This window comes from Hirundo rustica, chromosome 1, assembly GCF_015227805.2.
Source record: "Hirundo rustica isolate bHirRus1 chromosome 1, bHirRus1.pri.v3, whole genome shotgun sequence".
NCBI lineage: Eukaryota > Metazoa > Chordata > Aves > Passeriformes > Hirundinidae > Hirundo > Hirundo rustica.
This window is the reverse complement of record NC_053450.1, coordinates 114458506-114486041: the sequence shown is the minus strand read 5'-3', so window position 1 is coordinate 114486041 and position 27536 is coordinate 114458506. Positions and strand designations below refer to the sequence as shown.

At 40.2% G+C, this 27536-nt stretch overlaps 1 protein-coding gene across 1 annotated transcript; it reads left to right on the top strand.

The window, feature by feature from the left end:
• Positions 1-638: 638 nt before the first annotated feature.
• On the top strand, positions 639-25685 carry GPD1L (glycerol-3-phosphate dehydrogenase 1 like). Its single transcript, XM_040064529.1, has 8 exons — positions 639-781; positions 5406-5583; positions 6316-6456; positions 9894-10032; positions 11079-11191; positions 19154-19387; positions 19794-19900; positions 22703-25685. Exons 1-8 carry the CDS (start codon positions 729-731, stop codon positions 22797-22799), a joined length of 1062 nt encoding a protein of 353 aa, XP_039920463.1. The 5' UTR covers positions 639-728; the 3' UTR covers positions 22800-25685.
• Positions 25686-27536: the final 1851 nt, after the last annotated feature.

Here is a 27536-nt window from a genome sequence, read left to right as displayed (position 1 = left end):
GCTGTGCCCTGTTCTGTACCACTCAGTTCAGGAAGGACATTGAGGTGCTGGAATGAGTCCAGAGAAGGCCAACAGAGCTGGGGAAGGGTCTGGAGCACAAGTCTTGTGAGGAGAGGTTGAAGGAGCTGGGGTTGTTTGGCCTGGGAAAAGGAGGCTTGGGGCAGATTTTATTGATATCTCGAACTACCTGAAATGAGGATGTAGCCAGGTGGGGACCAGCCTCTTCTCCCAAGTAAGAAGTGACAGGACAAGAGGACATGGTCTTCAGCTGAGCCAGGTGAGGTTCAGGTTGGACATTAGGAGGAATTTCTTCACAGAAAGGGTGATTAGATATTGAAATGAACTGTCCATGGAGGTGGTGGAGTCACCATCCCTGGAGGTGTTTAAGGAAAGACTGGACGTGGCACTCAGCGCCATGCTCGGCCATTGGTTGGATTTGATGCTCTCAGAAGTCTTCTCGAATCTAAACGACTCTGTGGTTCTGTGATATGGCACAGTGCCTGCGGGATTGGCTGCTTTGCTCGAGAGCCCCGTTTACCCTCGTCCTCCACGGGAGCCCTCGCGTCCTCCTCAGGGCCGGCGGGCGGGGGTGCGGAACTACAGTTCCCGTCACGCCGCAGGGCGGAGGGAGAGCGGGCGATGCCCTGACGGGGCGGCGAGAGCGGGGGGCGGGCGCCTCGCCGAGCTCTCCGCCGCGGTCGCTGTGGCGGGGCGCGGGCGGCGCTGCCATGGCGCTCTCCGTCGCCCCTCTCAAGGTCTGCATCGTGGGCTCGGGCAACTGGTGAGTGCGGCGGCCCCTGGCAGGGCGGGCACCTCGGCGGCCGCCGCGGCCCGGCCTTCCCGGGGGCTGTGCCCGCCCGGGCCTTGCTGTCGGTTCCCGCCCGGCGCCGTGGCCGCGCTTCCCTCACGCCGTGAGGCCACCCGGTGCCGGCGGTGGAACGCGGTGTCGGCGGGCCGTGGCGGGCTCTGGGTCGTGCTCGATCCGTGCGGGAGGGCTCGTCCCGCCGTGCCGAGGGGCTCGTCCTGCCCCCGGCTCCCCCGGAGCGGCGGGGCTGCCGTGACGTGCTTGGGGGAAGAAGCGGGAGAATCGAGCAGGCGGTTCTAGTGCTTGTAAACAGTCGCGTGTCCTGAGAAGAAGTTGTTCTAGGATATTTTTAACCTGTTATTTGTTGCGTGCTTTGCCCGATATCAGATGACGTAGACATTAAAGATGCTGTGCATTTTTGAAGGGTTTTTTTTTTTTTTTTCCATCTACGCCCTGCGTGTAGAGCTTCACTAACAACCTCACTTGCCTACAAGAGTGTTGTTCGGGGTTTTCTGTGTTTCTATGTGCCTATTTTCCAAGACAATTCAAAGAAGAATTGTGAGACGCTAGGTGTTTCAAATAACCTTCTCTATTTTTTTTTTCCCCAAGTTGGTTTTGCTGAGGCGCACTGAGAGCTTGAGACAAGGTTTTATTGCTGCCTCTCTCTCTAGTTTATAATTAGACTTTAAATAGACTTATTTCTTCATCCACTGAAAGCAATAGGTTTACACTATTCTTCAAGAGGAGTATCGTGTTAATTACCCTTTGTCTTCTTTAGTTATTTCTTTTTCTTACACCAGATCCCTCTTTGCAGTGAATAAATTAAGTACAATGCATTATAGAAATAGGTCTTCACAGTTTGTCACTTCCAATTACTAATGCTAAGCGCACATTATTTAGGTAGCATTGGGTTTTAAGGCATTAAACTCAGAGGAATTCCGTGTAGAGCAAGGCACTATGTTTTATTAAACCAAACTTGCCAGTCTTTTGTTGGAATAGTCTTAGACTTGTTGCTCACCCCCTGCTCACTCCATGCAGTTAGCTTTTGCTGCTGTTAAAAATAGCAGCAGCTGCCAAGTTTTATTTTTCTTTGTGATCCCTTGTTGAGGGAATGGCTGACGTTTCAGTGCAGCATCCCTTGCTTTCCTTGCACTAGTTTGTAAAATGTGTGCATTGCACTATATATCACAGGGAAATTATGCAGTTAGACCTCATCTTTTAGGACTGTTGTGGCTGTTGTTCCATAGTTGAAGTCTAGAAAAAGTTTTACAGGAAATTTTACTCCATTTGTATGGAGTGTGAAACACTTGCAGAAGCAAAGGAATTTGTAGATATTGCCTAGTAGCAATAACCACATGCAAAGATACTTTGTTTTTCACCTCACCGGATCAGTTTAATAAATAAGAAAAGTTCTTCCCTAATAGAATGAGTTGGTGGCAAAATGCCGGTATCTCCTGTGCTAAAAGAAAAAAGCTGATGCCTGGGAGTAGCATTCTCTCTTTCTTTTGGGCATAAATGTATTTAAATAACTTATGGCTTCTTTCATATGTAGTGGCAGGGTTTTTCATGTGAGGAAAGTAGAAACCAAAGTAATCAAAAATTGAAAATAGTAATTCTTGGATATGTAGGTGGTTTCTTCCTCGAAGTCCATGGGGTGTTAGGCACCAAAGTCTGACTGCAAAGAGCACTGTGATTTAGCAGTATGTGTAACCATTGAATTAAGTTGGACTAAATTTGTGTACCTTGTAAGTGCCTTTTGAACTGGGTCTTGCAGTCCTAAAATATTTAATTAAAGTGCTAGAATTGAATGTATTAAAGCAGGTAACTAGAAAGAAATTGAAGCATTTATAAACATCTGATCATTGATATTTGGGGAGTGTATACTTCTGAAGCCTGAGTTGTAGGTGTGTGTGATTGGTGGTGCCTAAAGTGTAAGCATTGTAAGTAGTTGAGTGGAGTTTCGCATCTTGAGCAGGTAAGGACAGTGGGTTTTGGAGTTCTGTGTGAACTAATTCTGTCAGACAAGTCTTTGCCTTTTCATAGCCCTTTAACCTCTATCTGGGATGAAAAAACCCTAAAGGATCTTGGCAGGACAGTAGCTTTAGAAGGGTTAAGCCAGTCACCTTGGCTGATTAACTACTTCCAGTCAGACTTGTTTGGTTGGTTCGTTACAGGAAGGTCACCTTAACAATGAAGTTGACTTGGCAGGGGTCAGTTGGCACCTGATGGAAGATCATGGGACAGGACAGATGGCTCAGCATGGAAGAGCAGGAGCTGTGCTGCCTGCTGGCCTTGCCCTTTTAGGGTTGCTCAGCTGGTGGATAAGTGATTGCATTAGGATCTTCTAAGACAGGATATGATAAAGTAAGCTGTCTGGGGTGTGGAGAGGGTACACCTTGGGAACATGCCTTGGAGCCCTGGGATTCCAGGACAGTACCCAGAGTCATTAAAGCATTGGGAGCGCTGCCTTGATTATGTACTGCAGCTTGTTCTGATAACACTTCAGGGCCGGTTAATGAGGTGTGCACAGCCAGAAATTATCCCTCACTGTTTTCTTGGAACCGGTTGTTAATTAACCTGATTGCCAAATTTGAACAGAAACTAAAATTTGGGAAGAGATGGGAAGTTACTGGACAGAGGAGTTTCTCCAGCTAGGAACTTGTACAAAACTGGGAGGAGCTGTGGCTTAACTGAGGTGATTTTACAGGGACAATGGTAGAACTAGATAATTATGTAATTTGCACTTGCATGTTGTGACTTCCCTGCTGCTGTTACCAGGGCAAGTTAAGGAGCTTTTTGGCTTTGTGCTTTAGTTAAAAAGTGATGAGGGGAAAGCAGACCAACTGTGAAATGGTCTTAAAAGAATGGTTGCGACATCATGGGAAACAATGAACGAGAGAAGCCAGTCAGGAGAATCTTCTTGAATTCAGAAACTAAGATGTGGCAAGTCTTCACTTTCTTAATACTGCATTCAAAGGGTGAAAAAAACCCCAAAAAACAATAAAACCAAAACCAACAGCTCAGGCATTTAAGTGTTAAATAGCAATGGAATTGATGCCTCAATTAAGTAGTACACACTGCCAAATTTTCTGCTGGCAACTGAAAATCCCAGTCAGAGAGTTGCTGAATCAGTTATTTCTGTCTTGCTCTGTCACCAGCAAGAGAATGTGTAGTGAAGTTCCAACAGAAGGCAGTGGGTTTGCCAGGATCCCAGCTTTGTATATAAATCTGTAGGAGTAAATGTGCTTTTGTTCAAAGAACTGAAAGCACTGTCTGAGGAACACGTACCTGTGCTGTGTGGAATGTGAGCTCTGCTGTTTGTATGGATCTGCCATTTGGAGGCTGAGCTGGTGCAGTGCTGCAGAAGCCATGCTGGATGAGCTTGAGAAGAGACGGCTTGCAGTTGTCTTCTGTATCGCCTCCTGAACCCAGGGTCATTTTTAGTGTCTGAGGTGCTATTAGACAAGTAAATTCCAGTCTTTTAAGACACACAGTTTTATGGTTTAGCTATAAAAGGTCTGCTTAGGGTACTAAATTTTTTTCTCCTGCTGCTTAACAAGTGACCTTAGCTATGTGCTAGCCCACATCTTTAATACAGCACAATGAGTTGTGCCATATCAAAAGCTCTTGAAGCAGAATGAACACATTTTGTTCAGTTGCCAGCTATGGGTTTATTACAAGCAACGTCCAGTATAAATTTAGGGGGTTGTGTAACTAGATTGGAAAAGTTAGTGTTCTTACCTCCTGGTAAAGTGAGCAGTTCACATACACACAAGTCTCAGATCAATGACTCTGTATTTTTATCATCTCTCTTAAATTTTTTTTTGTCTCCTTAGTAGTTTATCAGTAATTACGAAGCTACCTCCTATCCCAGGAAAGGAACTTGGGTTAACAGGTTTAATACAATGACGAAAGGGAAGAATCGTGTTTGTTCCTCCTCTTGTAATTATGGTTAATTTCGTTAATGCTTACAGATTTGAGAAGCAAAATTGATCACTGTAATTCAGATCTCGCTGTATGCTGTTCTTGGGGCGAATATGAGGGTAACAGTAATGGACTTGTCTGCCTGCAATTTCAGAGGATGCTATTACAGTAGTTAAGTTCTGTGGGGTTTGCTGCACAGTCATGAGGCGTATTAACTTCTGCAACATATAAATGATTCTTGGCTTTCAATGCCTATCAGTATTGTACAACAGCTGATGAGTCAGTCAGCAAAGAAGCTTCTCATGTCTTAAAAGTGAAAATGAAACATTTAATACATCTTTGTTTGTCACTTTTACCTCAGTTGTGAAAATACAATTAATTTGATTTGTGGAAATACGGTAACCTAAACTCTCAGTGGATATCTGATGAGAAAACAAAATAAGTAAGGATGTTTCAGTAAATGCTTCAGTCCAACCTACACTAGTTGTAGCTGAAAGAAAGCAGCAGGTGTGAATGACTAGTGTATTTTTCCACTTGTTTTACTAGATCAAACTGCTGTATGGTAACTGGTCAAATCCCGTGTGTGAATTTGTGATTGTTTTAAAGACAATCTTTTTTTTTTCTGCAGCAAAATCTTAATTTTTTAAGACTGTTTTTGTTTTTGGTTTTTTTGCAGGGGTTCTGCAGTTGCCAAAATAATAGGTAATAATGTAAAAAAATTGCAGAAGTTCGCTTCCACAGTGAACATGTGGGTCTTCGAGGAGAATATTAATGGGAGAAAACTGACAGATATCATAAATAAGGACCATGAAAATGTAAAGTATCTCCCTGGATGCAAGCTGCCAGATAATGTGGTAAGGCTCAGAAGCTAAATTATAGTTATGGAGCAGAGGGAATATTGCTTGTGCTGTAAATGGAGTTAGAAATTTGTTAACACCTCTAGGGTTTATAGTATTTCAGACTGTGCTATTTTACTGATGGCATCAGAAAGTGTAACAAGTAAAATAATGTAATTATGCAGTTAAGTAAATCCAATGCACTCCTTCTTCTTTGTGTCACTGTTGTCTTTATGTTACTCCCATTTCTGTATAAAGAAGCAATTGTCAAAACAAGAGCAAGATTAACAGCTTTGACTATACCCATTAAAAAAAATGGCCTCAACTTTGGATGGGAGTTCTTGGTCTGGGGAATTTATGCTACTGTTTCTTTTCAGTGATGAAATGCAGTAGTTTGTAGCATTCAGTATAAGACCCAAACTGGGGTTCAACTTCAAGATCAAACCGGGGAGATTCCGTTTGGACATTGGGAGGAATTTTTTCACAGGAAGACTGAGTAAACATTAGAATGGCGTTCTCAGGGAAGTGGTGGAGTCACCATCCCTGGACGTGTTTGAGAAAAGACTGGGTGTGGCACTCAGTGCCGTGGTCTGGTGGACTGGGTGGTGTTCCTTCCAAGGTTGGAGTCAATGATCTCAGAGGTCTTTTCCAAACTAATTGATTCTGTGATTCTGCTTTTATTAGGTAACACTTGTGTGTAAGTGTAAGTTTTGAAAAGTTATGCGGCCTTTCTCTCCCCTGACTACACAGGTTGCTATCCCAAACCTTCGTGAAGCGGTACAAGATGCGGACTTGCTGGTTTTTGTCATTCCTCATCAGTTCATCCATAAAGTCTGCGATGAAATCACAGGACAAGTGCGCAGGAAAGCGCTTGGCATAACTCTCATAAAGGTACAATAAATACTGTGTGTTAATAACTGAGAGTGCATTGTGGAATCTTCTAAGACAAGGTGACTTGATATTTTGATATGAAAAATCTCTGTGCATTATTCACTTGATTGGTCCATTAATTCTAGGTGTAAGATTAGAATTTGTCTCAGTCATTAGTGGATTGTTACACAGCGCTTGCAGGAAAATGGGGCTCTTCACAAGACTTTTAGAAAGAGGGAGGCAGTATGTTTTGCACCACTAAGCTTTCCAGTCTTTTATTTGTTGTTTTCAAAAGCATCATTAGATGAAGAGCAGAGCACAAGCATAATGCTTTGATTGTTAATGCACGTCCCACATGCTGAGTTGATCATTTCAAGAACTGCTGAGAGAATTTCATGTGACTGAGAGAATGGTGCTCTTATTCATGTCAAATATTATGTTGCAACAAGAGAGTCTGGTCAGTGTCACCCAAAGACAGTTTGAGTATAGGATATAGGAGAGGGCAGAGGTGGGAGAGGCAAGAGTGTTTATAGTTTTGCTGGCAGAAAAATTTTAAAATGTGGATTAACTTATTTTTGGGATTGGTTTTGAGTGGGTGGGCTTTTTTCCTCTGTATGTTTAGCTGGAAATAATAAGCTATTCCCACAAGGTTTGGAAGGTTCTGGTTTGTTGTTGCTTTGTAGGCCATTTTCTCAGCACACATTCCTTTGTTTCCTGTCATTTCTGGAAAATGATACATTTATGGATTTGTGCTCAAAAAAGAACAAAAAACTCCTGTCACTGCGTACTGTAAGCTTGCCTCTTAAGTTTGGCTAACAAAGCCCATCAAATCTATTGTTTTGTCGGTGCTGACTGGTGTATTGCTGAGATGTATGAAAAAGTAATGCTTCTGAAGTGTTTTTGCTCCAAATTGTAGAATAACTCCTCATATAATAGAAGGGTAAAATAAGGCACTGTTTAAAGTGCTCAAGATAAACTTCTATCTTCTTTAATTTGCTAAATGCAATTTATATTCTCCTAGTGATAGGAATAACTAATGAAATTGCTGGACTAAATGAGGATTTATTTCAGCATATGTAAAGTCAGGGTCCTGGGCCTATATTCCCTTGGAATTACTGTTCTGGGTACTAATTACCAACGTTCTAATGGAGTGTTGATTAATGGCTATATTTCACAAAAAAAACCAAAAAACACCACCAAACAAACAACAAAAAACCACTAAATTCCAAACAGACAGAAACCTCCAGCAAAACAAAAAGTCCAGCTTAGTGTCTTAGTGTAACAGTGGAAGTGAAATTGTGGTACTTGCCATGCAATGCAGAATTGGTTACTGGGCAGCTTCCCACTGTCACACTACAACACTGCATCCATAAGCAGCCTTTCCAAAGAAATGCTGTGAGGTCCCTCAATATTTTGCAGGAGAATGCAAAGTACATATCAATTTTTATGAAAAGGCATAACTGTGCATCATTAAAAGTATCATTTGAGAAGAAAGGGTAGAGATTTAACATAACAATTCGTTCTTTCCTCTGCTTTTGCATATTCTTCAGGCATGCTGTTTTCATCAGTGTCACAGTTTTTGTGTCTCATGCTCGATGCTAATGCTGTTAAAGTGGCTTGTGTTAACTTTGATAGTTAAAGTGCAGTTCTGCTCTGAAAAATGTTCGTGGGATGTCTAGTTTCTGTGCTTTCTAAATTGGTTGTCAAGTTAGCAGCGTGTCATCTTTTAGGCTTTTTTTCTTGTTTTTTTTTTTCTTTCTGACAGTCGAATCTTCAAGCAGAGCCTAACATCTGGCAATAAAACTGAGTCTTTGGGAAATAAAGACTGCTGGTTAATACACATTTCCATTGAAACACTTGCATGTGTACTGCTTTACATTAGCTCTGTGTCTGTGAAAACCTAACAAGTGATGGTGTGGCTGTGGCGAGAGGAGCCATATAAAACTTAAGCAGTGAGCACAGGAAGCAGGATAGCTGAAAGTCATTCAAAATACTCCTCAGGCAACCTCAACATCAGCCTCATTTTCATTTCCCTGTTGCCCCAGGGATTGCTCTGACAGGCATGTTAGGATGCAAGCCATAAGGTCACTTGCATTGCCTGCAGACCATTGCTGCACAGTGAAAATGCCTGTGCTGGAGCCTTGGTTTTGCAGGGAGGAAGGGGTGTTTGGTTGTTATTCTATTATTCAGTATTAGATTTAACACTACGAGGAACACATGCAGCTCTCCTTGACTTTGTCAGGAGTTGCGTCTGTTTCACAATGGAGCAGAATCTGGCTTCTGGTCTCCTTTCACTTGCATGAATAATTGTTGTGTAGATATTCACATTTTTGGAGTTGTTCCCAAACAGTGTGTGCATTCTTTTCTGTTTATTATTTGCCACCTTAGGAAGATGGGCCTTACAGTTATTTTACTGGGACATTTTTGGCCCTATGAGGGAAAAAATGCACCGTGTATTGTGTGCTTGCTTTCAGGTTGTTTCTGTAAGGCTCATTAAAGATGAGAAAGCAGAGCTATGCGTTAAGCAGTACGAATTGAAAAATACTGCAGAAATGCAAGCACTAGTTTAATTGGCAGGTTTTATACAGGTATTTCTGCATATCTCTTGGTTGCACCATGTTATTTAAGGAGCAGCACCTTTAACTTACGGGAGTGCAAATTACTTCCTGCCTGAAATGTCACTACTGGCAGCACACAAGTGTGTATGTACATATGGGAGTAATGTAGGATCACACTTTTTGGCTATAAATCATAATTCAAAATTACCAATTCCCAAAAGGATCAAATGCTCAGCATTAAAAAAGAGTGTTGTGGTATACAATACAGGTGGTATACTGTGGGAAAGAATGACTATTTCAATAGGTGGTCTGCCATACCGCTGTAATAATAGCTGAAAGTTAAATTATTCTCAGTTGTTCAGTTTTCTACGTATCTGTGAATGGCTGTTCCATTTGTATTTCTACTAGTAAACTGTTGCTGGTGTAAACACTGGGGAATCTCCCTTTGATATTTCAGTTCAGATATCTCTTCACAAAACAAATTATTCAGATGTCATTTTGTGAGTTTCAGTGCAATTTCAAATCCAAATTCGAGTCTGACTCATAACTGATGGATTGGTTATGCTTCACTGATTAAGGATATACTGATAATAAGCACCTGATTTCTGAACTGACAGGGCAGAATGTTCAGCACTTCTTAGAATTAGGTCTTTGAAAACTGTTTTCATCATCTAGGGTTTAGTCCTAAGTCCTAAGGTGCCACCTCCTGCAATTCTAAGACACCTTGGAGAGGTCAGAATCGCAGAAGTGTCTGTAGTAGAACACCTGTCATCCTTAGTCTCTGTCTGAATAGGCTTTGTTTCACTTCTCACCTGTAGACAAGACTAATTGTGTTCTGCTTGCATCTCTACTGTGCCTAATGAATGACTTTTTAGTAATTCCATTTAATGTTGGCTGCAGGGAATAGATGAAGGCCCGGAGGGACTCAGACTGATCTCTGACATTATTCGAGAGAAGATGGGAATAGACATCAGTGTGCTGATGGGAGCTAACATTGCCAATGAGGTGGCAGCAGAGAAATTCTGTGAAACCACAATAGGTACTGTTCCAAGTTGTAAGAATATTTAAAACATGCACCTGTCCTCACAGAGGCGCACCAAATAGCTCAAATTTCACTGTTTTCCACACTAGCTGTTACCAGAAGCTGTTGGTTGAATTTCCTAGAATGTTTACCCTTCCAAAAGTCCTAGGACTATACTGGGAATAGAGGGAGAGAGAAGAGCACAATTTTACCTGTTCTTACTAGAGTTATAACCTCAGCATGTGAAATACAAGCATGCTTTTTATCACCCTTCATGTTACAAACTGCTTCATTTTATTACTGTGTTTAAGATTCTTCTTGTCTCTGAATGGCTTTACATGGATAAACAATTATAAATTCTGTACTCCAGCTCAGGTGCTAGGGTCAAAGATGGTACTTCCACGCATGTTTGTTTTGGTTTGACTTTTTTGTTGTTTTGTTTTTTCTTAAGGTATCTTGTTTTAATTTCTCAAAATAATTTGTTCCCCCAAAAACTAGAAATTGTTTTAGTTCTGTACTGATGTCTGCGCACCTTTGCAGCATGAGGATGTGCCTAGTCTTGGATTTTACAGTTTCTAGAAAGGCATGTGTGTGTGTGTATGCATACAGGTACTCATACCTTATGGCACAGAGATCTTCTTATTTTTTTTTCAGTGTTAGTTTTTACAGTTTTGTGCACTGCTAGCTTTGCAACATCTCATTCACAGCTTTCGCATTGAACTTAATTTTGAATGGTTGAACAACATTTTAGTGTTTAGAAACAATTGTTAGGGACAGCATGCTTGATTAATAAAGCAGCTTTGATGTACCTTTATCAGTCGGTATTTTTCTGGAATGCAGACTTTGAAATAATTGGTAGAATTATTATTCTTAATTCATCTCTGTTTTATAATTAGCTGTTCTTTTTAAAGACAGTGATCAAAAAATGGATAGTCTATAGAGAATTAATGGAATTGTTATTTAGAACCTGGTCTTTTGGGTGTTTTGGCTTGCACAGGAAAGGCTGAATATCATACAAATAAATTAATCATATTTTTTTAGCTTTCCTTTCGCTCTCTCAATAGGCTGCAAAATCTTGGAGAATGGCCTTCTCTTCAAAGAGCTCCTGCAGACTCCAAACTTCCGAATAACTGTAGTACATGATGCAGATACAGTTGAGCTGTGTGGTGCTCTGAAGGTAAGAGTAACAGGCTGCAGGTGATACACAGTGATCCCTGTAGAAAAAAAACCAGGGTATTTCCATTAAAAAAATAAGTTAATTGTATTTTATATAATATGTAAAACTGCCACATAACATTCCTGGAAGAACCAGATGGGAAATGAGGGAGTGGCATTTTTTGAAAGCTTGCTGTTAGATCTGTGTCTCATCATCTGCCAGGCTCTCTTTCTACATCTTCCACTTAACTTACACACAGTCATAAAGCAAGTATTGATTTCATCTAGCTGGCTGATACATTTCTAAATTAGTTTTAGTTCCCTTTTTCTTTTTTGCAAGCGCGTTCACCAAAAGAAAAGGAGAAAGAAGTTGGCATTAATGCTTCATATCTGTTGACAAAACTATCCCCCTCTTCATTGACTGAGGCAATGTGAGCACTCATGTTTTATATTTTGTGGACATATACTACAAAAGGTTTGTGTGGATAACCACATACAGAAATGACCTGAATAGGAAAAAAGTTATTTTGGACAGTTACTCATCCAAAATTTTTTTCATAACAAAATTGATGCTGACAGGAAGCAAAGGCTAACTTAAACATTGTTTAATGGCTGTTTTTTCAGGTTAATTTATGGGCCATTTGTGAAGGGGAGGCATTAATTGTTTGGCACCCTAGCAAACAGTACCATAGTTCACATTATGTGATACCTATCCTGAATCATTTGTGATGGGTGTAGTAGTTTAGTAATTAATTTGGCTTACTTACTTATTTTTTATGTTTTGGATAATTATTTTGTCTGCCTTTGGTTTTGCTGTTGAAATTTTGTGTAAACTAAATTAATTGGTTTGCAAAGCTACCACACCAAGCAATGATGTCTTAAGCTAAGGAATTCTGTTTCCTATTTAGTGAAAGTAAACTGATAGCTATAGTAGCATATTTTTTGGCATATTATTTTCCTTAATTTCATCTTGACAGCTGTCATACTCAGAGGCCTGAGAAAGAGGAAGTTGTGGGTCTGTGCACAAAAGGGATTAGGTGTCTTGAGGCAAAATACTTTGGAGTTACTGTATAGATAGCAATTTCTTGAGATTATGGAGCTTGTAACTCAGCTCCACAGCCATTGCTTTAAGATGCTGTGGTGATGTGGGAGGTTACCAGAACAGAAATCCCTGTGTATAGACCCTTGAAAAAGTTTTGCAGATTTATTTTTTCTTTGAAATCTGCTCAGCGGGATGTTTTCTGACTAGCTTAAATTCTTGTCTGATAGAGGAGTTCTGTCCCAGGAAATTTTTATTCAGACAAATCTCATGAAAGGGCTTTAGAGATGAGCATGCCCATCAAACTGGGCAGGTAGTCAACTCAAAACTCCGCTGTAAAGGTCTAAGTCAGGCAAGTTACTAATATTTCCTTGGAATTTAATAGATTTTAAATTAGAATTTAAATAGATTGTTGTTCTTTACCTGGAAAGATACTAAGATGAAACTTCTGGGGGTTTTTTTATGACCTTGCTTTATTGGTCTCTTCTGCTTCATTATTCATCATGCATCCTGCAGACTGAATTGTCTAGTTGTTTTTCTAAAAAGATGTTTATATTCTGTGTGCTCTAGTCATTTGATATTGATTGCAGTATATTTTGTTAATCGAGTTGAGATTTCCCAAAAATGCATGGTATAAGGTCTAAACAAAAAGTGAATTAAGGAGAGATTAATCCATTTTAAAATACTGTGGATTTCTTGCATAATTAAAAGGCAAAAGTGGAATAAAGTGGCATAGATCTGCCATTCTAGTATAGACCACCTAGTATAGGTGATGTCTTTAAACATACAACTCTGCCTAAATCTAAAAGAAAATAATAATAAATTTGTATTTTTAAAAGAAATTTAACATTTAAACCCTTTCTAGTTAATCCTAAATCTTGTGATGGCAGCATGTAAATAGTGTCCTGAGCTGTTTTACCATCAAAGATTGCAAAATTTTAATAATGCATTGGGAGCACATCTGGCTCTGAAAGAAAATAAAGTTAAAATTAAACCTATGGATAAGGTTTCATTGCCATAGTGCAATGCAAAATGCAAAACTCAGATGTGAATAGTGTTTTTTCTTAGAAGCTGCACATATTTTCTATTAGGAGAATTGTTTGCTAATGGTATCAACCAGAACTTCACTATATCGTTAATCTGTTAGTCTTTGTAATAAAAATTTTAAAACTAGACATACTTTTGTATTTTTTAGAGTAAAATCTAATGTATAGCTTCAGTCCATTTGTTAAACTTAGAAAGTTACTTCATTAAAAATAGTAAAAATTAACTTTGTTTAACTTCCTGGAAGGAGGAAATTCCAGTTTCAGAAGGTGACAGTGTCATGTTGCACGGAGAGAGAGGCATAAGAAGAGAGGCTCTGCTTTCTTTCTATAGCAGCACCGGTTCGAAATGTCAGTAGTGGCACTGCAAACTACGGCAAGGAGAACAGGGGTAAACAGGCAAACACGACTCTCCAGACTGTTTTTGGATGTGGAAATAGTAAAAACAATTCCTGTGTTGGCATTTAAGGGATGAAAAACAGTACACTATGGCAAACAGTATATTCTCCCAGCTTCTGCACTTTTCTGCAAATACCAGCTTAGAAAAAGGAGACTTTCCTGGTATTACTGGCATAATGAGCTAGCTGTTAAAAGCCTGTACTCTACCTCACTTTTTATTTCTGCAAGCCTTTCTAAACAGGGAAGATTTTCAGTGTGGGTGGTTGCCTAAAGCTCAGGAAAAAAAATTCAGAAGGGTAATAAAGAATGCTCTGAGCACAGCTTTCTCTTACAATGATAATTATAGGTTTGAAATTTGCTTTTGGAAGCCTATTTGAGTTCAGACTGTAATACTAGGTAGTGCAGCTGGGTGATCATAGGAGAACATGTGCTTGATTGCTATTTATATATGGATATGTATAGAATATCCACTTCATTTACTGTATTTAGATTTGTGACAATGGGCTGGTGGAGATATAGTGAAGTGCAGAAATCAGTGCTGTGAAAATGCAGTCTTGTGTCAGCTTGGAGACTGGTTGAATAGATAGGGGCAGTGACTTTACAAAATCTGATGGTACTGAGGAGGAGCAGCTTTCTACCATAAGCTGCCTGTTGGAACAAAAAGTGCTTGGCATGTTCTTTGTGAGGATTTTTTTTCTTTTGAGGACTGATGAACATTTCACATTTGTCAATTGACCTTTTCTTAGGGCTGAGGACAGCAATTGACGAAGTTGAAATTTGGATAGTTGTTTCAAGGTGCTCAGCTGGCTTTACGGGCAGCATGACTCAAGGCCACCTGCAAGTACACCTGCCATTTGCCAGACAATGGATGGGCCTTCCTAGGAAATGCTTAAAGGTTATGTCACCTAAAAATAGTATGTGTGGCTGTGCCCACATATGGAGGTGCTGTTGCATACTGATGGATATGATCCTGCAGAGCAGTGTGGACCCGAAGTTATCACCTCAGAGGTGTCCTTAGAGTCCTTACTGCCTGTGCCACTGTGGTGTTAAAAGTGGCACAGATGTGAGGCAAGACTGAGCTGGGCTACGAACCTGGCCACATCCTTGAAAGGACATGTAAACCTTGGTAGCTGTAATCTCAGGGGTAAACTGTACGCTGGTTTACCTCTCTTACCCAGTGCAGCTGAGAGGAGGAGGACTGAGGATCTAACCTCTCAATATGGCAAAACAGCCATGCTCCAGCTGCGTGATGATCAGGGATCTGTAGAGTTAAAACCCCTCAAACCCCTTGGCAGCAGCCAAGGACCAAGACACAGATGTGAGTTACTGTAGGAAGGAGAAGCACAGCAGCTGTGGTTGCCTTTCAGGTTGCTTCGGGCTGCTCTAAACCTTCCAGGTCCAGCTAAGCCTTAAGTAAAGGAGTACAGTGATGATACATTATTTACCAGGTTATGTAACTCAGCATTGTTACTTGCAAAGGGTGTTTAGGGCAGTCACTGTTGTATAGTCAGCCTAGATACTGTAGAAGTTGATTGTGAGAGTTCTCTCCTTTTTCCTGAGATTAAGTGGAAATGAAATTCAAGTTCGCCAGGAGGAAGCAAACAGTTTATTCTTAACCTCTCTGACAGTCCTGCTGATACTGTCTTTGATTTTTGAGTCTTTTCATTTGACCTCTTCTCGGCCATCAGGGGAAGCAGTAAGCTTCTCCAAGCTCATGTGTAAACAGAGGGAAGGCAGGCTGTGCTGAGCTGTGACACTGCCTCAAGGAAGGTGAAATAACATTTCTGCTTAGTTCTCTTATTGATCCGTTTTAATTATTGAGAAGTAATGGTTGCCTCAGAAGTGGCTGCTGAAGCTGTCTTCATGAGCACTCCACAAACGTGCTGTACACTGGATATTGGATACTTCTGAGCACTGACTCTGTAGGAGAACAGTCTGTCAGCAAAGTCTGCTGATTTGTCCTTGTTTTCTTGACCATCTGTGACCTTTCATTGGTGACCTCTTGCATGTTTGCAGCAGATCGTGTGCAAGTGAAGGACACAGTCTCTCATTTGTTCTGACACATACTGTGAGCGCTGCCTGGCATCAGCATTTCTTTTCTGGAGTGTAGCTTCACTATCCCAGTGATAAAATAACTAAATCCATTCCTTGCTCATGTAACTAGAATAACTCGGACTAGGACTAACACCAGCTTCAGGATACCAGAACAGCTCATCTGTCAAGGAAAAGTATTTTAGTAGTTTAAAACCATATGCAGTATAAAAACACTGCATCATGGTTACAAGATGTGTGCTTTCATGTAAAAAGCTGTTAATGCCAAGATAGGGGAAGTGTTTTTGCTTAAGCATGTAGTGATTTTGAGAGCTCTGAATGCCTCAGGCCAAGAGGAACATTGTGTTGCCATCTTTCTGGGGTTTGGGACAGTATCTTTGAACCTTTGGAAAATGCGTGTCAGTAGGGTCTTGCTTATTGGGCTCTAAGACTCCCATTGTGCAGTCAGTTTCTAATCTCACGGAAGTGTGGACTCTCTCCTCTTGTACAAATACATAGCCACTGCATTTGCAGGAATTCCTGTAACTTCATGTTGTGGTTTAATCCCAGCTGGCAACTACATATTGCACAGCTGCTCACTCACTAACCCCCTACCCATCAGGGTTGGGAAGGAGAATAAGTGGAAAAAAAATAAAACTCATGGGTTGAAATACAAGCAGTTTAATAATTGAAATAAAGGAAAATACACTACCAAGAACAGCAGTAGCGATAGTAATTGTAATGAAGGACGGAGTGAAAACCCAAGAAGAACAAGTGATGGACACTGCAGTTGCTCACCACCCCCTGAGCAATGCCCAGCCTGTCCCCAAGCAGCGATTGATGCCTCCTGGCCAACTGCCTCCAGTTGATGTACTGGGCATGGCATTCTGTGGTATGGAGTATCCCTTTGGCCAGTTCGGATCAGCTGTCCTGGCTATGTTGACCCCACCCCAGGCTCTGGTTCACCTCACTGGCAGAGCATGAGACACTAAAAAGTTCCCTTTCTTAAAGTAAGCACTACTTAACAAACAATGTGTTATCAACATTATTCTCGTACTGAACTCAAAGTACAGCAACGTACTAGCTACTAAGAGGGAAGTTAACTGAAACCAGGACACTTCAGGTGTAGTCTTAGTCAGTGGCAACAGTCAAAATCAACAACATGAGATACAGAAGGATGTTTCTGTCAGGTTAGTCACCCTCTTACCTCGGGTACTTCTCCAGAGATCACAACAGTGACAGTGCCACTAGGCTCTTGTGTGTCAATTTGTGTTTTGCTTATGCATCTTCCTGAAACAAGCTCAGCTTAGCGGCTATAGCCAGAGATTTCAAGTAACAAGCTGTCTCTTTTGGTCTTGTTTGAGACTGAAGGATAACTCAGTTTTGTGAGATTTTTTTTGTTGTGATTGTTTTTAAAGTGATGGCTCATCTTTGAGCAAGGTATAACTTTCAATGTGGTATAATTAGTTTTCTACAGTATATTAGGCACAAGGCAGTTGTCAGAGATTCTTCAAGGATTTAAGTAAAACCAGATGGTAGACCTTGTAAATGAATGGTTGTGGCCTGAGGGATATGTATACCAGAATGTAAGTCTCCTAGGCATGGGTGTGTGTTCTAGGGCATAATCCGTTGTCGTATTTCCTCATTATTTGGAAACTGTGTAAAAGCGTACAATGGGAACATTGTACAAACAAGGAGCTCAGTGTTTTAAAGTTGGACTCACAACTACCCTTATTCCCTAGCCCATTTCCTCAGAAGTAAATAGTCTTGGTAAGACTTACTTAAAAGAGTATTTCTGTTGCTCCCAAGACGAACACTGCAGAAGGTACAAGTAGACAACGAAATACCGTAGGCCAAATCGTACTGTAAATTATGACTAAGTAGACTGCTTCAAAGTGGAAAGTCAGGCAGACAAAGCTGGAGGGAAGGGTAAGCTTTAGTATGGGAGTGTTTAAAAAGTGTATGGAAACAGCCCAAAGGCTGCTCAGTCATGTTTATGTTTGTAGCTGAGTGCCAAATACTTACAGACTTCACATAGATATAAAATCCATTTGAATGGGTTATCCCATCTGAAAACTTCTTTATCTGTTTGACTTCCTCTTGCTTTTGCATCAAATGAAAGAATACTAGAGGTTGCTCTGCAAGACGTGTCTTCAGTTGAAGACATACCTTGACTGAATCACCACAGCCAAGATCTAAGCCAGGATGATTTAAATGATCAAATTTTGATGTTGACTGTCTTGGGCTGCTTCAGGTCTAATGTTGGGATATCTGTCTGCAGTTTTTAGGGTCACCTTTGTACCTCAGCTGGCTGCTCAAAAAGCAATGACTGATCCTCTGGCCTCATTTGGTTCAGTGTCACATAGCTATGACTGGCCACACAGCTCTGCAGCTGCCTGGCATCTGTGTTTCTTACAGTCCAAAACCAAACAAGCTGTTAATCAGCTGGTTGTTCTCAGTTACATCTTCTAATTGTTGTTCTTTCTTCATCAACAGTTAAAGTTGATTTTTTAATTTTTTTTCCCTGCATTGGGTACTACATTAGGAGTCATAATGTTGGTTCTTCTGTGCCTTCTGTTGAGGTCACTGCTGCTGCTGTTGCATGCAGGAAGATATTAACATTCATTACTTCCTTGTTTGCTTTATCAATATGTCAGAATGCCTTTTTTTTTTGGAGGATTTTGGTAGGGTTTGCTGTGTTAGATGGATTTCTTTACTGGGGGTAGTGGAACCATGGCTAGTGTCCGCTCTGACTCCCAAGCCAGAAAGAAGTTTTTATAGTCACTTCACTCAAATGTGTCTTATCAAATGTCTGTGTTCTGTAACCAAAGCATGGACCATTAGCTGATTGTTAACAGCACATTTGTTGCAGAAGACTATCACCAGGTCTAAGGAAAAAGAAAACGCTTATTTTACTGAGGGAGGTCTTTCTGTGTCATGAACCTTTTGGGAATCCTTTATTAACTATCATGGTTATAGAAACTCTGCATACTTAAAAGGGCTGGTAATGCTTGGCTTGGCTGAATTTGGTCCCTTAACATGACATCATAGAAGTCAATAAATGCTTTTTAGCTGTACTATTTAATCAAAAAGAAAATCTATATAAAAGGACTGTAGGATGTCAGTCTAACTTCACCCCTACCTCAGGACAGGAATAGCTCCATCTAGTTAAAACCTTGTTTGGGTGTAGTGCAATCTGTTTGTTCTTAAAGATGGTCAGTAATAATAGCTCCACAGCCTCAGGGGCAACTTGTGTCAGAGTTTTAACTATGCTTTTATCCTTGGAAATGTAAGACTTGCCTTTCTTTTTTTTTTTTTTTTTTTTTTTTCCCTGGTTATTCCATAGACATCAAAATCCACAAACCAAAATAAGCCCAACTAACAACCTAGTCTTTGAGTAGTAAAGTGTTTGCAGCTCTTAAGGACATCTGTAAGCAGTAATTGAGTCACTTCCCATTTCTCTTCCTATTAGAATGTAGTAGCAGTAGGAGCTGGTTTCTGTGATGGCCTTTGCTGCGGTGACAATACCAAAGCTGCTGTTATTCGCCTTGGCCTAATGGAGATGATCGCCTTTGCCAAAATTTTTTGCAAAGGACAGGTTTCTACTGCCACTTTCCTGGAGAGCTGTGGCATCGCTGATCTCATCACAACGTGTTACGGTGGCCGGAATCGACGTGTAGCAGAAGCATTTGTTAAAACTGGAAAGGTACCTGATTCACTGGGTGAAATCTGTTCTTATAAGTACTGCCACTCCTCCTTTGCTGGAGTAATAGAGAGTTACCTGAGACAGCTCACTGAGTGGGCACCCTTCTCTTTCCTCTTGTTTTTTGAGTCTGTTGGCTAGAATGAGTGTAAAACTATTAAAAGATGGGGGGGTGGTGATTTAAAAAAAAAAAAAAAAAAAAGCTTGAGGGATAAGACATTGTGAGATGCCAGTTTAGGAATACTTACAAACAAGAACATAGGAGAATATCCTATATGTCACTCAAGATCACTTTTGAAAAAGAAAAAGCTCGCAGTAACTTTTAGGTTTTTTCATCCACGTGATGTCAGGCTTCTGAAATTTAATCATAGCTCTCCTTTGCTTTCTTTTTTTTCCCTCTGTTGCTTAGTCTATTGAAGAATTAGAGAAAGAAATGCTGAATGGTCAGAAACTGCAAGGACCACAGACTTCTGCAGAAGTGCATCGCATCCTGAAGCAGAAAGGAATGCTGGACAAGTGAGTAAGAACAGATAAAACAATTTCCACATACCTCATTTTTATCTCCATAATTCTTTCTACATATTTATTTTGATCTCTTCATAAAAGTAATAGCCAAAAAGAAAATCACTGTAATAACGGTAGATTAGAAGTTAGAATCAGAGAGAGAAGTGAATAGAACCTCAAAATAGTATTGTAGATAGAGCTATTAGTGTGACGTTAAATTTGTGAGTGTCCTGTTTGCAGAGTGTATTGTTGCCTTCTGCTACTACAGAAAAGCACAGCAAGTGTGTTTCAATATTTGAAAAGAAAAAAATCCATGAAAGTGGAAGCAGGGCTTCCTAAAGAGACTGTGAAAAGTTGCTACATCTCATTTCATTGTAGGAAATTCATTACTTACCTCCAAGGAGAGGAGCTTGGTGATCATCTGAATAGAGTGACTGCCTCCACCACATGGATTCTAGCTTAGATACTGCAGTTCTCCTTCTTAATGTGACTTCCAGTTTGCTGTAGGTTAAAACCTCCCATCTGCCTCTGCAGGTCAGGGGGTGTTTTTTCGTGGTATGAAATTAAACAGATTGTCCTAGCTTGGTTCACTTGTATTCAAGTCAGAACATGAATGATTCCTATAGTCACACACACAGTTGTCTCCGTATGAGATTAAGGGATGCATTTATCTGTTCCTGTTTGTAAAAGAAGAATCAGAAATTTAAAAACTGCCAGTCAAAAGACTAAGCCTTGCTACTTTTTTTCAAAAATACTTTTTAAAGTCAAGTTTTAATGGATCAGCTGCATCAAATGATTAATGTTTTAATATTATCTTTGGATGTAAGGTACCTAAGCCTACCTCCTCAGTGCACAGCAATTAAGCTAACTGCAGAAAAAATTAATTAAAATGTTGGCTTCATTGTTTCCTGTTTATGATTTCCTAAATGAAACAGTATGCTGTGTTTGAGGGTTTTTTTGTATCCTGTTCTATCTTAAAACAAGTTGAGTGTATTTTAGGTGATTTTGGGTTGTGTTTTTAGTAAAAGACAGGAAAACAGTGTTGCTAATTTCCTTGTGGTATGCCAACATATATGTGTCAGTTCTTCATAAAAGGTCTCAGTCAACAAGACTTTTGAAAGCAACTTTAAAACATAAAACACAGTGGAGCAGCCATGGTTTCAAAGTGAAGAGGTAAGAGTCTTGTAAGGGTAGAATTTCATATTCTGGTCCTACAAAACTATTCCCAAGGCGTGTGCAAAAGTCAAAGTTCAGAAGAGCCTTGGTAGCAGGGTTGATGCCTAGGGATACTCATAGTGCAGTTACTTTTTTTCAACAGTTGTAGTCGTTGCTCTCTTGATGTGCTCAGGCCTAAGATGGATTTGGAGTTTGCTGGCCCTGAGCCTGCAGTCAGCTTTGGTACAGGTTTCTCCATGTGAAGTGTGGCAGACCTGTGCACAGTAATGTTCTCTGGGATAAGCCCACGACTTCGGTTGTGGTTTGGTAGTAGTGGTGCTTCTTCAGTGAGAAGTAACTGCCAGCACTGTACCTAAACCTGTGGGAAACCTGCTTTTGTTTCAGAAGGTTTACCTGTTTTGTGGCCAACTCTCCCAAAGGCATAACAAATTTTATTAGTGCCTACATGTGAGCGTTTATGGTAACAGCAAATATAAACCCCCTCTACCCCAGTACATCAGTGATAAATGAGGTTTGTTAAGGAATGCAGAAGTCACAGTGTAATCTTTTTTTCTGCAGATTTCCTAGTAAGGATTTTGCAATCTAAGCAGTTTAGCATTGGATTTGAGAGAGCAGCTGTGTTGCTGTATGATAATTTTTTTCCACCAGTGAGGAAGAAACAAAACTCAGGTTGGTCTAGTTCAGAGCAGTGTGCTGATAGCAGAGTTACTGCAATGTAATATGTGACAGCAGAATGTATAGGCCATCATATATGGTGCTTAGTACTGCTCAACACTGAGATGTGCGTTACAGATGAAGCTTTAGAGTGACTGGTGGGACACCTTTCATAAGGAGAAGTCCTAGTCCAGATGTACTCTGAATCACTCAGAAATTAACTATTTCACTGTGTCCAATGACCCTTATTTTTTATTTCCATTGGTCAAAATGCATCAATATAAAAGGCCATGCTGAAATGGTATATGTGCTTGGTGAACAGATCAACCCCTAAAATTTACCAGTCTTTGTATGAAAATTGAACTTGTCTGGCTTTTACTGTCTGGGATAGACAGAAAGCAAATACAAATTTCTGTAAAGCACCTTGGCTTTAACAAACCTTCAGATTATCAGAAAAGCCTGAATAATTTGGAGGTTGTTGGAGATGTGGCCAATCAAAAAAAAAAAAAAAAAAAGGTGGATGTGGATCCAGGTTTGGTTTTGGAGTCTTATTAAAAATTTGACCTTCAATGTCTTCTTGAATCTTTTTTGGTCATATTCTCTATTATCCAGTTATTGCTCAGAAGTACTGCATAATGGATGTGCCACTCATCCTTTTTAACCACAGATGGGTACTGCTGTAAGAAGAGCCAGGAAAAAATGTTTTTAATTTATTTTTTAGATCACTTTGTGGTTGTGCCATACATAATGAATGACTCAGGCTCCATTATAGCTAGCTAGGCTTCTGAGAGTCTCTGTATTTCAGAGATGCATGCAGGTTCTGTAGTTATGCCCTGCTTTTCAGCCCAGCATTTGTCCCTGACAAATAGAAAAAAGAAATAATTTTTCCACCTCTCCGTTTTCCCCCTCCCTCTCCTCGCCCCTTTAAGAACATCTTACAGAAGAAATTTACACTGTGTCACTTTCCCCACCATTTTTCCTCAGGTTTCCACTCTTCACGGCTGTGTATCAAATCTGCTATGAAGGGAGACCTGTTAAAGAGATAATATCCTGCCTTCAGAGTCATCCAGAGCACAAGTAAAATCCATCAGGCTGTTGTACTCGTGCAGCTCCCTGCCTTCCGAGTTCATGTCTGGGTTCAAGTGGATGTAGCTATCATTAAGCTTTGTTCAAAGCAACAGGAGCAGCGTGAATGTCCCTGAGAGGGTACCGGTGTTTCTTACCCAGCCTGGTTTGACACAGCATGCGGTGTTGGCTTGGTGATTGTCCTTTACTGGCTGAAATGCAACTCTTTTAAGATAAGCAATACAAAAGTTGCGCTACATGCCTGGTATATATACGCAAGTGTACTTTGAGTTTGCTCCTACACCATGAAACACAATGCTTTGTTGTCTGTTATTAAAGCCTAGTCTAAAATCTGCTGGACACTGTGGGAAAAATCCCAGTGGTTTTGATCAGACTGAATCAAGCCTGTAACCTTGAAATATTAGTAATCTATCTGTTAGAACTTTGTTTTATTCTGTATACACAATTAAATGTTAACATTTTGCATGCTTATGACTATATTAATTTAAGCAATGTTAATGCAAAACAAGCTGTAGCAGTTATTCAGGGGGCTACAGGGATATTTCAATGAAGAACAGTGAAGAATATTTTGATTTTTGAAAGTTGTTGAAATTGTCAGGCTACTTTGAAATGAATTTCTAAATGAATTTCAAGTTTTTAATTACACTGTTTTAAAGGGAATATTCTAGAGGGGGATCATTGCCTCCCCTCCTGTTTTTTAATCCTTGCATTTTTGTATTTCTCTGTTTCTCCCTTATTATCCCTCAGTGTTAGGGTCTTCTAGAATCCCATTCCCCAAAGCAAGCCAGAGGTGCTGACCTGGGGGTTCTGAACCCTAGAGCCTACAGTTCATTTTATTGGTTTACCTCTGGTTGATCTTCGCCGGTATTGTTGGTTGGGTGGTGAAGAATACCCTTGGGTATCCACTGCTCCAAGTTGTTCTGCTGTGTTTTTAGCTCAGCTGCAAAGTGGTGGGCTCCAAACAGCACTCCAAGGAATGTCAGGGGAGTTCACTGGTACAACACACGCTTGTGTCGTCAAAAGGGTTGTGTGCCAGTACGATGGCTGCGTTCGTGTCAGTGCCTGCCAGTGACTGGCATGACCACTGGGCTGTAGTCCTGATCCAGCCTTCCCAGTTCCGGGGTTACTCTTTCACTGGACAAAACTTTTATGGGTGCTGAATCAAACCTTTACAACTCATCTCCCAGAAAGCTTCTCAAAGGCATCCTTCTCTTTTATTCCCCAGGGATCTCAACTAGTTTTTTTTACAGGAAATTTTGTTTTATCAGAGAGGTTAATTTTATTTGTTATTGGAAAATTTGTGATTTTATGGAGTTTAAGGTAGGGGGAGTGGTTTGGTTGTTCCTTTTAGGTTTTTGGGGTTTTTTTAAGATTGATGCAAGAGAAGATGAATAAGTAAAATCTGTTTTGATTTTCTTGTAAACGAAAGGGGGGAGGGGGGGGGTTGGTTTGTGAAATACATGCTAAGTACATTAAGAGTGGACTCCTTCTTCCAAATGGGAGACAAGGGTTGGCATTAGAATTCATGGAACAAGACTGTTCATCTGCTCTGAATATCCACGCCTGACATTTCTGCAGTATCAGAACTGCTGTTCACTGTTCTCAGTGGTGTTTTTACACCAGAAATCATGAGCACACACCCATCCTGAAGCTTTGGGTTGTCATTAAAAATTTGCTAAAACAGAAAATGCCTGGGAATAATTGTCATACTTGCATAGCCTGAATTACTCTGAAATAGGGAAGCTTTGGGGCAGCTTTGTGTAGACAAAAAGACCGTTCCACTCAGGGGTACCATTTTTTTTGTGCTCCTGTTTTGTTTTGCATTAATACTTGGAAGATCTCATGAATGTCCTCAGATATTCAGGGATGTGAAAAGTTATTTTGCCTTACTTCTGATTTAGTGCTAAATATAAGAGACGGCCAGAAGTTAAGTGACACCAGACGTTTGTGGCAGTTGGGAGCATCACTGGTAGAGCTGACTTGGAGCAAGCACTCTGCTTAGACGTTTAAGAGGGTGTTTTAAGGTTGAAAGCACTGTTACACTAACGCACACATGGAGCATACACTCCTCATTACTGCATAACTTTCAGTGTGCTTGCTTATGCTTTGTTTTGTTCTGTTTTTTTTAATACCAAATTGGTGGCTTTTCCTTTGTATGTGTACATATACATTATATATATATAAACTTTTTTTTTACATCCAGTATGTAGGACAGTAGCATTTTGTAAGATACATAAAGGGCTATATGAGCTAAATGTGGTAAATTAATATATATTTTTAAATTATTTCTTTATTATTCCAATACTACTTCTACCACTGAAACTCCTAAATCTTAATTGTTCTTGTTTTTTAGAGAAGCCTGTATTCTAAGGCAAATCCAGAAAAAATGTTTTTATGGAATTTTTTCTTCCAGTCTGTTACGGTATTCTTTTTTTTTTCAGACAAAAAGTGAGGTTTCAGTAAATAAAACAACTAAAATAGTTTATTTAAATTTCTATTGATAGTTCACTATTTGCATTTGCTTTTCAGTGCTGGAGAACACTCCGCTTGGCACTAAGTATTTTTCTCTCACTAATATTTACTGCTCATTGAAAGACTGTGACATGGCACTGGAACTGAATGATCAGAAGCCTGCTCTGCAAACACTCTGTTCTGCCTGGTACTGGGATAGTCTTACTGAAAACATTTACCCCTGTGTAAGTGGATCATAAATTTGTAACTGATTCTTGATTTACGAACTTAAATTGCTAAGGAAGACATTACATTCTAATGATACTTACTCAACTTGCCCTCATCATATGTACTGATTTTGTTTAGAGATGTTGAATGTATACCTGTTTTGAAGAGTTAGTACAAATAAACATTTTTGTCTTGGGAATCACTTTGGTTTCTGTTGTCTCATTTTACAAGGCTTGCCATTAATATTTTATTCACTTGATGGAATGTAGGTTTTTCTGTAGGTATGTAATGGTAACAGATGTGAGGTTCCCATGCAAGAACATAAATTTTAAAAAGAGCTATTTGGCATCCAGATGTCAGCATTTTCTTTCTTTCCATTAGAGATACACTGGTGGTGTCTTCGACCTCTGAAAACAGGTTCTTGTCTTCATTCCTTCAGTTGCTGTGGGAGCCACTGGAGGGCACTGGTCGGTAATTGGGTGATTCCACCGCTCCGGAGTTACTCTTCCGAGCAGTTCTGAACTTCCCGAGCTTCCTGTATGACTGCACCTGTCTTACCATGTGTTCCTTTATTTAGAAGATGGTTACAGATCAGCACCAAGTGCATATGTTGTAGATCCACTGGAAATGAGGGAAGGACCTTAATATAAAATGCTCAACATATTATAACCTCCACCGACTGCCTTGCCTGTCATCTGAGACTCCCAAGTACGGGGCAACAGCCACTACCTCAGCTGTTGGACAATATGGTCAGTGAGATCTTTCAGTATCCTGTACTGTGTACCCACCAATGTTTCTTTCTGTTGGGTGTTGAAGTTGAAAGACTTTGGGAAGGAACAAGAGCACATTGTGCTCAGTTTTGGCAGTTTGTACATCAAGCCAAAGGGGTGGGAGATGTCGTCACAAGTATTTATCCAGGGAAAGGAAGCTCTGCTACTTTAGTGTGGGACATCATACTGTAAAACAAGTATGGTTTTCTCAGTGACCAGAATAATGCATTGTCTACTGAAAGCCTCAGAGCAGTTAATAAAATCAGAGCAATGTCCTGATCCATCATTTACATGTAGGGATACTGAGAGGATGCTGAGGCCCAGCAAATCTGTGCCTGGATGCATTTTATTCCTCATTTTAAGATGGAATTTTAGCCATTTGGTCATTTCTTGTGGTACTTTTATTTCAAAATTATATTTATTTTAAGAGTGCATGAAATAAATCAATAGAATAAATATGTAAGTATCTCAAACATACCATCCAAAAGGGCTTAAATTCGAATTAGCCTGAGTCAACAGCAAAATAAAAACCATCACAAGTGTATTAGGATGGACACCTTTGTTTTATGTGTCTTCTGAAGGGGTAGTGCTTTCTCACTAAATCAGTGCAAACAGGTTGGTTGTCTCTCCTGGGTGTCTCTCATTGTCTGACTACAAATAACAGCCAGGCTGTACAAGAAAAATGGCAGAGAAGAAGTCAGTGTGCAATGGCCTTTGCTGATGGTTCATAATGCTCCAAGCCTGGGCTTCATTGTAAGCCTGGAGTCACATGAATGAATTATATAAATTTCACAGCAGTGAAATTGGATAATGCTGGAATAAAATGTCCTGGAACACATGGCATGTAATATTATTAGAAAGTGTAAAACTGTTTCTTTTCTGCCTGTATCCTGGGTGCATGGATTTTTCTCCTGTGATTTGCCATGAGCTGATAGAAATCTGACTACTAAAAGGTAACACTTCCATTTTGAATAATGGATGAGAAGAGCATCTGCCTTCAATCCCAACATGTGCAAAGGAGAAGTGTTTGGCAATCAGGTTAAATGAAACATGGTTCTCTCTCAGTCTGTTCTAACTTGATTTTAGATCACTGCTTTGAGTAAGGACTTTGAGCTAACTCTTGATCTGTCAGTCTAATCCTGCTCTTGCTGAAAACAATTGCAGAATTAGATTTTAAGAGGAGAACAATAAGGTGACACCCAGCATACTGGTCTCTTGTCAGAGTTCCCCATGTCTAAATTGAATTTACCTATTATATTTACCTGTTATTTACGGTATCTGTT